We start from the raw sequence: 11,930 nt of genomic DNA, 5'->3' as shown, positions 1-11,930 counted from the left end.
CTGGTCTGTGGGCCTCCCCAGAAGCTCGATGACCATAGGATGGGGACAACAATACCAAAGCATAAGGCAAGTGAATTTCAAAGGTAAGACCTTCCTGACCAGTATCCCCGCAACCCAAGCCGTGAAAATGGCAGTTCACTCACCCACCTGTATGGCTTAGCTTCCTACGTGAGCAGTACAACTTTTCCCATAAGCCAACAGTTAATTTGCTATTTGGGCCATGAATAAAGTTGCTTCTTAACTCTTAGCTGAGGGTTCTCTGCTGAGTAATCTTGGTCACCTGGAGATGGGCTACAACAGACAAAAGTCAGTCCTGCAGAAGTACGGAGCCCAGGTCTATCCCTGGAGGATAAGGGATAAGGATAAGGGGCTTACATCCTAAGTCTCTCAGCACATATGTTTTTAGACAGGCAAACCCATGCTAAAATGAATACCTGGGACAGGTTGGGGGTGGGATGAGAGCTTTGTCTTAATAATGTAACTTCTGGTGCTGATAGGTTGACTATCATCTGTGTACGAGTCTTTTTTAGCACCAGCTAGAAGACACAATTCTTCCTCTCCTCTCCTACCCAACAGGCGCTTTTCCTGAATTATTGACCAATCACCTGCAGCACAGCTCCCCCAAATCCCAGCTATTTGCCTAGGGGCAATTTCTATTCCCTTTATCTCCTCCCCTTTCCTCCCCACTGGGACTCTTCTCCAAGGCTATATATATGTAAAAGTAGTGATAGGCTTTCATTAAATTGAATGTCTCTTATTAAAAATTTCTTCTTTCCCAGCCTAACTCCCTTCCTTTAAAAAATAAACAACCCCTCCCCAACCAATTGAAATGAAACCAAATGGTAAGGCAGAATGTAATAAAGACTTCTATTATCAAATGGTTCTTTAAAGGAGACCAGATCCTTTCCCACCCTTAATACAAAAAAGCAAATAAATCATACACATGTCAAGTATATTGGTATGTTGTTAAACGAGAGTGAAGGCCTAGGTTAACAAGGGTTGAACTGGATCTCCCAGTTGTGTTTGGGTTGTTGGGTTTATGTGCCTGTCCTACTGTCTGCCTTCAAGGTTCAGGAGCTGGGAAAAGACTGGATGTCAATGGGATCCACTCTCTGAGACATTTTTGGGTGTCTGGGCCTTTGCTGCTTACAAATGAAGCAGCCTGCCCTGCCCTGGGCCACGTCCAGGATCAAGACACCCAGGAGAGAGGCCGAGGGATTGCATCACTGAATGGCCAACTGTTTTGTCTTCCAAGCTTAACACAAGAAACCTTGAGGTTGAGGTTCTTTTTGCTGATAGACACTCCTCAATACTTTCTATTTGGGACAGAATGACTGAGTTAGAAAGTCAGGGTACTACAAGCCTCAGTAGATGCTTTAGGCATTCCGTAGTCCCTAACCTGCATGGGATCAGCGCAGCTCCACAGACATCTGTTGATTAGATGGTCTTATCTTCCCCCCTTTCTGGGTCAGCTGAAGTGATGGGTCTAACCCATCTGAGCTCAAACTTGGGTCCATCCACTATAAAAAAAAAATCAGTCTGCCCTGCTTCCCAATGAGCAAACATAGGTAAGTCTCCAAGTCCAAAGAAGATGCCTCCTCCCCACATCTGCTGTGATTTTCAGGGCCCTTCTGACTCAGTGACTTCAGTCTCTGGCAGGTCAAAGTTTGTTGATCAGATTTCTCCTCATATTCCCTACCTCCCATCCCAGGCTGATGGGAAGTTTTGAGTTTCTTTCTAGTTTAACCAGAATCCAAGTTCTAAAGGTCTTGGGCAGAAATGACAAATGAATTTGCAATGCACTGGGAAGGGGTGTTGGTTAGACATATGTGCATATATATACATATATATATACACACACATACATATTATATATATATGTATATATATACATATATATATATAATATTTAAAAATTCTTTCTTTACATGACCACAGAAAGCTTTCTTCAATCCTCTGGTACCCATGGGCTGACACACTGTCTTTGTGTGATATAGGACGGAGGAGCCATGGGCCTCTGGTTCATTTCCCCAAGCTCTTCAGTACAAGTTGCCTAAGTGACTGGAATAGAAAATTCAGCCTGAAAGTAGCTCCTGGATTACACGGTAATAAATTTAAAAAAAAAAAGGCAAATGCCTATTTCCACCAACTCAATTTTAAGCTTACTATATTGTTTGTCTCAGCTCTCAAAACTCCAAGACACCAATTCTATAACCTTACTCATCTGTACTCTGGATCTGTGTAAAACAGTTTCACAGACAGCACAACCAGTGTGCTCAGGACACACTCTAACATAGAGCACAGAAATACAACATTGTGACCATCTCCCAGGCTAGAAAAGTGCCAGGGTGGAATACACATAGGCATGGGTGGGGATAACAAAGGACTTTAGAAAGAGAATAGGAGTTCCCCAATTACCTGCCATTTTAGCTTTACTGCATGCAATACTGAGGGCAGCTAGGTGGTGCAGTGGATAGCTCGCCAGGCCTGGAGTCAGGAAGACTCATCTTCCTGAGTTCAAATCTGGCGTCAGATACTAACTTGCTGTGTGATCCTAAGCAAGTCACTTAACCCTATTAACCTCAGTTTCCTCATCTGTAAAATGAGCTGGAGAAGGAAATGGCAAACCACTCCAGTATCTTTGTCAAGAAAACCCCAAATGGGGTCATGAAGAGTTGGACATGACCAAAAAATGACTGAACAACAAAAATACAATACTGAAGTGGGTGGTCTGCTGCTGACTTGTCTCTTACATTTGAAGTGGCTGAAACTGCCATCTTGGAAAAGGCATAAAAAGGATAAATGATCTGGGACTGGAAAATGAAACATTAAGGATGATCTCACTGCTCACTTTTCCCAAAGTTACATTTTCAAGGAAACTGTTACACTGTTTGGAGACTAGGAATGTAGTGTCTCATACATACACACATTATGTGCATATAAACATGCACACAGACATATGCATTCACTATCTCCCCCCTCCCCCAAACCAGGAAAAGTGCACTTCCAATATCAAATACAAAAATAGATTGGCACACTCTTTTTGACACAGTGAACATATCTTTTAAAAGCTTTTTCCCCACTTCTGAAAGTCTTCTCTCACTTTGCCTTCAACTGCCCCTACCCCAGGCTGGAACAGGCCAATAGAGAAACAGGAAAGGAGAGAAGGTCCTGGCCTAGGTTTGCAACGTGGACAGATGACCAGAAGGAAGACTGGAATGGAAACTGTGAAAGACTCTTGTATTTCAATAAGCTGAGATGGGCAACTGAATATTCCTCACTTGGTCCCCAAAAGCCCATTTCCTCAGGGACAGTGCTGAGCCTCCACTGTCTCCGTCCTGTTCCTCCTTCTTCCTTTGCTCTGGGTAGTCAAGAGCTACCATGAGTTCATCTAGGCTGAACAAGACTGAAGAGTTCCTGAAATGTCTCTAGTACAGCTTCTACTTCAGAAGAAAATGATGTTGAATGAAAAAAAAATTTTGGTATATTGTGAGTTCTGTCTTTGCATTTCCAGTCATAACTGCTGTTCCACAGACCTCAAAGGAAGCAGTCTTTCCCCCTGCCTCAGGAGGGTGGCCTGTGCTAGGAATTTTGGATCAGTCGTCTGTAGTGGGGCATGACTTCATGCTCAGGCAGATGGAGAGCAAATTCCAAGGCCACTAAGACTGGGAATTCAAAAGCAATCAGTTCTCGTCGGTTCAGCCGGAACTTCTCTTCCAGTTTCTGAAATGGGAGGAAAGAAAACAATAAGCATTTTTGCCACGGAATTAATGTCCTAGGTTTCTCCTAGCTTGTTTTTCAGTTGTGTCTGACTCTCCGTGACCCCATTTGGAGTTTTTTTGGCAAAGATCCTGAAGTGGTTTGCCATTTCCTTCTCCAGCTGATGTTCATCTAGTGCTTTAAGGTGGACAGAGTATATATATACATATATATATATATATATATGTATATATATCCTCAGGTGGAGTGGATTCTTTTTTTTTTTTTTTTTGGTGAGGCGATCAGGGTTAAGTGACTTGCCCAGGGTCACATAGCTAGTAAGTGTTAAGTGTCTGAGGCTGGATTTGAACTCAGGTCCTCCTGACTCCAAGGCCACAGCTCTATTCACTGTGCCACCTAGCTGCTCTGTAGAGTGGATTCTTGCTTTAGGTATGGGTAGGCCTGTATGGTCACTGAGGTCTCCAATGCTGAGATTCTATGACTTCTGTGGTATAGGGTATAACAGTCCACTATGGGGGAAAGCAATGAAGATGATGAGAGTCACCAGGGAAGATTTTCTCAAGGGTGTGTTGGTTCAGGCTCCATAGAGCAGATCCTTAAATTTTCAACGTGAGCCTTCACACCTTGGAAATCGGCCAATGCTACAAAAACCAGGACTTGATTTATTGTTTTGTTGATTGTCTAGACTTAAGAAAGCGATGAGAAAATGTAAAAAAAGAAATGCAGATTAAACATTAAAAAAAGTGTCCTGCTTTTTAGACAGCTGGTTGTTAAACATTTATCAGCACATCCCTGGATGTTTTGGTGAAGATATTTAAAAATTCTGATTAGGCTGCTTTCTGCTTTGGCATATTTCATGTAAGAAAGCTTAGCCAGAAGAGCAGTTAGCTGCCCGAGTCAGATTATTGCTGGATTGGAATTCATTAGGCAAACTGCTGAAGCAAGCCACTTTTACACTGATTACATTAGTTTTATGCTGGGTTGTATATTACCATGTTATTTCTAAGTATGCCTATTTTCACTTTGCATTTTTCAATATTCATTCCTTCTAACATGATATCATTCAGGGAAGGTCTATGGAAGTCTCTTACTGCTAAATTCACTACATGTATGTAAGCATAACCATGTGGCTCTGGAGTACTTGTAGTAAGGTAGGGGCAGGTGACCCTCTCAGAATCTTCCCACACAAATATATTAGAAATAATACTTTGATCATTTCAATAGCATTATTTACATTTCATTAGGATAGGATCATAAATTTAAAGCTATCAGTGATCATTTGGTGCAACCCCCACTTGCCCAAAAGCATACAGTAAGGAACAGAGGATTCGAACCCAAGCCCGCTATTCCCAAATTTGCACTGTACAGATGGTCCAGGTGGTAACCACCCAAGTGGGCCTCAGAGAAGTACTCTATTTCTTTTACTTCTAATGGCTCCTTTCCTTTATGGGGGCAACTATAGCTCTGAACCCTAAATCTTTCCTCAATGATAAGCAATCAATTATGCAGGAAACCATCAAGTTCTGTCAACCACTATTTGGATCACATTCTGACTTTGTAGGCCCCTGGTGAGCCTGGCAGGCTCCCTGTTCTGGGGAATTTTATTGCAAGAATAAAGATTGGGCTTCTTCCTTTATTCCCGCCAAAGTAAATTCTATCTGACCCTTTTAGTCCCCAATTGTTCTTCCTCATTTCTACATGACATGGTTAGAAACTCCTCAAGGGCAGAGACTATCCTCATTTACCTGGAAACACAGCAGGTGCTTAATAAAGAGACCCTCTCATTGATGAGAGAGAAAAAAACTTCCTAGACCACATCTATTAATTCCCAGGTGAGGAAACCCATCTGACAGGTTGCTCTGGTTTCTATAGATATTTAAGATGATTTCAGAATACCTAAAGAATTCTTGGGATGGATTAATTTTCATTAACTAATTAGTCTATTAATTAATCCAAACTAAAAATAGGCCCTACACCAACTATTGGGTCCCAAAGCCACTTACATCAATTAAGTGCTTGACTTCGTGTTTTTTGAGGTCACTTCCAATTTTGGCGGCTAGCAGCACACAGGCCCCGGCACAAAGCTTCCGGTTCTGTTTGTTTAGTTTCCCCTTGAGGGCCAGCTTCTCAAAGTAGACAAAGGCCATGGCCACCGTTGGCTCCTCGAAGCCACACTCCTCCAGCGCCAATTTCCTCATTTCTCGCTTCAGACTAGAGAAAGAAAGGAAACAGGGAACATGACTAGTCAGCAGCCTGGAACCTGAGCACTTGGCAAAGAGGAAAGACAAGTAACCTTTGATTTCTCTCGACTTCCCTCCAAAGACACTCTGCAATGGAGGACATCTTTGGGAATTCTTTGCCCTGTTAAGTGAAGAATGCTTTCATAAAATGGATATAGCCATTCTTGTACTGGACTCCTTAAGGGTTATTGTGAGCACTGGGCCTTCAGGAAACATCATGTCCACCTTTTTTTTTTTTTTACTTGGGAGAAAATCAAGACGCGGCGGTTAAGTAGTAATAGCTGTCAGAAGCAGGGCTGGAACCTAGGCCTTCTGATTCCAATGCCAGGGATTTTCCCTACTACCTGAGGATATATGTTATATGCTCTATCCACCTTAAAGCACTAGATGAACATCAGCTATTGTCAGTAGCATTTCTGTTATGATTATTACTTTATTATTGTAGCATTAGTATGATTACTGTTAATAGTGTAATTTATGGGGCCAATACTAATGCATTCTTTTTTCTATTAAGAGAGGTAGCTTTATACAGTAATACACGGTTGGGTTCTTCCCTAAAAAGAAATGGACTGAATTCTACGTCTGATGTTTATTGGTTGCCTAACTCTAAGTAAGTCACTTAACCTCTGGCTACTCTCTAGAACTTATGTATTAGGTCCTATGTAACTTTTATCTATCTAGATGGAGGGAGTTTCTTTTGAATATTAGTGAAGGTGCTTAATACTTTGATACTTCAAAGATCGAAGATTTCATAGGCATGAATATTTCCTTTAGCAGTGCAATTTTTTTTGTTGTTCAGTCATTTCAGGGTCCAACTCTTTGTGGCCCCATTTGGGGTTTTCTTGGCAAAGATACTAGAGTGGTTTGCATTTCGTTCTCCAGTTCCATTTTCCATTTCCAGTTAAGTGACTTGCCCAGGGTCACACAGCTAGTAAATGTCTGAGGCCAGATTTGAACTCAGGAAGATGACTCTTCCTAACTCCAGCCGTGGTGCTCTATCCGTGGTGCTACCTAGCTGCTGAGTATGACTGATATGCCATATAATACCAGTTCTCAACCCATTGGTAGATAGCTGAGAGAGAGTTTCTGTGGCCTAAATAACATACTACCCTGTGGCCAACCTATTGAGGAGCCTCTCTGAACTCAGCTAGGCTTGTCCTAAAACAAGATTAACGTTTTTCCAGTAAGGCAGGACGAGGCAGAGCTTAGACTCTACGGACGTAGGCTTCAGAAACCTCCAGTCATCTCTGTGAGATGTGCAAAGCATCAAAGGAGGAAACACTAAAGAGACAGGGTGAGAATAGACATGTCTCCTCTTCATACTTCAAAAATGGAAATGGGAGATGATGTGACTTTTAAACTTCTCCGAGACCTAGACAATCATATCCTCTTATATGAAGATGAAAACAGACTGGGGCAAGAGGAAAGATAGGGATAATGAGCCGTATCGTGGAGTAAACTTCCAGGGTAATTAACTTAAACCTAGCAATGGCAGACACTTTGTAAACAAGGAATGAACTGGGTCAAAGTGAACAGGGACAATAAAGCATTAGAGAAGCCAGAAACATTTAAACCTAACCAAGCCAGAAAATAAACCTTAGCACCAAGCGCAAGTTCATCCAATGGCTATCCAGGTAATCAACTAGAACTAAGAAGTTATTATTCTAAAAATGAACCTTTTGTATTTATAAAAATTCTTTGGCCCAAGGTAGAAGGTATGAATGTTTGTTTTGGCTTAGCCTTGTGGTTTAGGTAAACATGCCAGAATCACACCTATGTTGGACTAATTATCAGAGTAGAACACAGGCACATGATTTCAACATGACATAGGGGGACATTCTAGCAAAATGTGGATCCATTAGGAATCCAAATGAACATAAACACAGTAAGAATGTGTGTACTGTATGTGTCTATGTGTGTGTGTGAATAAGCAACTCTGTAAATTGTAAAACCAAACCAAACCAAACCAAAATTATTTAAAATATTGGTGTTGCTGATATTTAGGCCCAGCTACTTTAGCTGATTTTGATGACTACTGTGGACTCAAATCTCATGAAAATTAGACTCTAAAACATGGCCAAATATAAGAAATGACCAAATTATGGTTGACTTGGTGGCTGCACACTTCCATTTTTTATCTTATTAGTTTCACCTACAGACTATCCTGCCTGAGGTGCTTTAGGCATCTGCTTAAGACTAATCACTCACCAGAATTAGTAGAAGTTCCTCCTACCAATGAAATCATAGGTCCATTGCCTATCCTTTCTTGAACCATCAACAGTTTTCTGGATGGCAACACTTACTGCCAATCCTTGACATGCCAACTCCATCTTTTTGTCTAGACTGTTCAGGTTGCATGGATGAAAGCAAAACACCTAATTTTTTTTCTTCCTTGGAAATTAATTTGCATAAGGTCTCCAAGATCAGAGTTATCACAGAACCACTCATTCACTTAAATGACATTTTCTTATAACCCCACCTATGCAATAGGAAAAGTCACCAGCCCACCAAAGATTTGATTTTAGTGGTATGCTGGGACTATGTCACAGAAATGCCATACGGATGTCAGTCTGCATGGTACCTTCGTATTTTGCTGAGAGTTAATTTGATATGAGGAAACTTCTCCTTGAAGGTCTCATTCATGTCTTTCTTGAGATCAGAGGGCTTTACATAGTCAATGACTGTGGTCTGAAACAGAGCAGAGAACAAGGGTCATTCAAAATGCAGCCATTTGTGTGATCACTTAATCAACAAGTATTCATTCATTAAACACCTACTATGTGCCAGGCACTAGAATCCTGCCCTCAGGCTTACCTTTCATCCAGGGGAGATGTCATAATAATTATGCAAATTTCATGTGTTACTTAGGAAAATGAAATTTTAAAATTTAATTAGGAAAACTAGTTTAAAATTAGTTAATTAGGAAAACCAAATTTTAAAACTTCCTAAATTGGTAAACAACAGAAAAAAACAGATAAGAAATCCACTAAAAGCTCTGCCCCTCCAGGGGCCTGAGACCAGGGAGAACATGATCCACATGGGCTACTGGAGCACAGATCTTTGCCCTTAGGAGATCAAAGCAAAATAATTTCTAAAGATCTGAGTCATTCTTAGGTAAATTCTGTGCTTACAAAGTGTGTACTTTCCTTTAGGGCAGAATGCAATGGGCACTCATGGTGGTTTCTTTCCTTCTGCCTTCTAAAAAAGTGCTTTATCTTTGACAAATAGGTTCTGCTTTAAGACAGGATATGAGATTTTCATTTAGGAAACAGGCAGTAAAACAAGGCCCAAATCCGACTCACTACCCACAAGCTGTTCCTGGTAGAGTGATGGCTCAGCTTGGCTGGAAGCCACAAGGCCATCTTGCTACGGATTCACTATGAAGCTAAGTCTTTTGTTTCCTAAATTAAAGAGTTCTTTTCTTGAATAGTGAAGTGAATTCACAGAGTACCTTTCTTGAAGGCCAGGGACATCCCTGGCATTTTTACACTGCAACCCAGAAGTCAGGTTTGAAAGTCCTGTGGCCAGGAGCAAATAATGGCGTGCCATTTCCTAGGTGTGGGACACATGTTAGCTCCAAATATCCTTCCCAGCAAAGCTCATCTTTTCTTTTCTCTTCTGTTTTTTAGCATAGGACAAAAATAGGCAGTTATATAAGCAAAGCATTATTTGGGGAGGGGAATGGAAGGGAAGAGAGAAAGGATTTATATAGTACCTACTATGTACTAGGCATTGTGCTAAGGGCTTTTACAAATATTATCTCATTTGATCCTCACATCAACTCTGCAAGGCAGGTGCTATTATTATGCTTTTTTTAAATAGCTGAGGAAACTGAGGCAAATGGTTGGTTGGATATTGTCCTTCATTCTTGAAGAGGACCAAAATGACATCACTACGTTGGAGATGAGCTACCATGTGTCTGACTGTGGCTGATCAGACCAGTATGAGCATGGAATGTTCTAACACAGGTTGGGCACAAATAGTCCATGTGAACTTTTGGAGTGGAGATGTCTCGGTTATTCATCTGTAAAATGAGCTGGAGAAGGAAATGGCAGACCACTTTAGTATCTTTCCCAAGAAAACCCCAAATGGGGTCATGGAGAGTTAGTCACAACTGAGGTAAATAGAAGTTACCTACCAAGGACACACATCTAGTAAGTCTCAGAACTTGGATTTTAACTCAGGTCTTCCTGACTCCATACCTAAGACTCTATTCACTGTGCCATTAGCTGTTATAGGAACAGAAAAGTCTAGACTGCTAATTGCTAGCTAATCCATCTACTAAGAGGGGACAAGAGGGAAGCAATATGGCATCAGGCAATGAATGGTGGATGAGGAGTCAGTAAGCTCTGGGTTCAAATCGCATCTTAAGTACTTATTAGCTGTGTGGTCTTAGGCAAGTCTAAGGGACCTCTCTAGGCCCGTTTCCTCACCTGTAAAATGAGGGGATGGAACTGGATGATCATGAAGATCTCTGTCAGTTCTAAATCTAATGACCTGGCTGCTAGTCTTGGCTTTGCCATTAACTAATTAGTCCTTTAGAGGTAGGGCAAATCGTTTCTTCATGTGTACAATGGGGATAATACCATGTGTCTCATATACATGGCAGAATCCAAAGAGATAATGTATGTTCAGACACATTGAATTTATATATACACACACATATGTGTATGTATGTATATATTTGTTGTTCAGTTGTTTTTTGGTCATGTCCGACTCTTCGTGAACCCATCTGGGGTTCTATTGGCAAAAATACTGGAGTGGTTTGCCATTTTCTTCTCCAACTCATTTTACAGATGAGGAAACTGAGGCAAACAGGGTTAAATGACTTATCTAGGGTTACACAGCCAGTATGTATCTGAGGTTGAATTTGAACTCAGGTCTTCCTGACTCCAGGCTCTAGTGCTCGAGCCACTAAGCTACTTCGCTGCCCTAATATTAGTATATATGTTTATGTGTGTATACACACATATATATACATGTATACACACATATACACATACATATATACATATATAACTATATTGTATATGACTGTATATGTACTGTATACATACATGGATTGATGGATATAGACAGATGATAGAAGATAAATGTTAGAGATGGATGATAAAGAGATGATATAAACAGGACAGAGATGACAGAAACAGATAAGACAGGTTAGGATAGAGAGAGAGAGAGATAGAGAGATAGAAAGAAAGACAGATTGCACCAATGGTTTCATTGGCAAAGGGAACTCCCAGTGAAGAAAACTCCCAGGACATTGCAGATCACCATCAATTCCCAGTCTTAGAAAGTGCCTGGGGGCACTGAGAGATTAATTGACTTGCCCAGGATCACACTTGAACCCATGCCTTCCTGCTCCAAGGTCAGTTCTACCCACTATCTTATGCCTGCCTTTCTTAAATGATATTAAAGACAACAGAAGTATGGTGGTAAAATGATTATTTAGACCTGGTGAAAGTGACTGGTTACAAAAATAAAAAGTATGAAGGGTTAGTGAGCTAAATGAATGGGGATCAAATTTAGTGAGAAAAGCCCAAAGGCAATTATATCCCCTTTTTCTGGGCCTGTTAAGTACAACAGTTGGCAGACGGTAAGGAATACCCCTCTACTCTCTAATCAAACATTCAAACGCCATCAAGAACTCAAAGGTGACAAGCTCCTTTCCCCCATTTGAAGGAGATCAGTTAGCACACAATAACAACACTACCCCCTTACCCCCCAAAAAAGATGACCAAAGCAGAAATACTCAGGGATATGGTGAGAGAAGATATGGGCAAACTTCTATTAGCTAACAAAATAATTCTCCCTAAAACTGCCTCCCCTATTTTCAACCCCTCCCCATCCCTAAGTGACATAATTTTAGAGGGCAGCAAATAGCAAAGAAGAAGCGACCTAGTACTTCTTTTGGATGATATACTGTGGGGTGGGGAGAGGAGCCCTAGAAGAAGTACCATATTTAAAATG

At 41.0% G+C, this 11,930-nt stretch overlaps 1 protein-coding gene across 1 annotated transcript in view; it reads right to left on the bottom strand.

Moving 5' to 3' along the window:
• Positions 1-2,640: 2,640 nt before the first annotated feature.
• Positions 2,641-11,930, bottom strand: part of LOC114054246 (CDK5 and ABL1 enzyme substrate 1-like) — a 150,449-nt gene continuing 141,159 nt past the window's right edge. Inside the window, exons 8-10 of the mRNA XM_027877424.1 lie at positions 8,542-8,648; positions 5,724-5,931; positions 2,641-3,723 (exon numbers count right to left, since the gene is read on the bottom strand). Of these exons, the coding sequence (XP_027733225.1) occupies positions 3,583-3,723; positions 5,724-5,931; positions 8,542-8,648 (456 nt within the window). The 3' untranslated portion in view covers positions 2,641-3,582. The remainder of the gene's footprint in view (positions 3,724-5,723; positions 5,932-8,541; positions 8,649-11,930) is intronic.

This window comes from Vombatus ursinus, unplaced genomic scaffold (assembly GCF_900497805.2).
Source record: "Vombatus ursinus unplaced genomic scaffold, bare-nosed wombat genome assembly UNPS02014812.1, whole genome shotgun sequence".
Lineage (NCBI taxonomy): Eukaryota > Metazoa > Chordata > Mammalia > Diprotodontia > Vombatidae > Vombatus > Vombatus ursinus.
The sequence above is the reverse complement of the archived record's forward strand: the minus strand, read 5'-3'. Positions and strand labels throughout refer to the sequence as shown.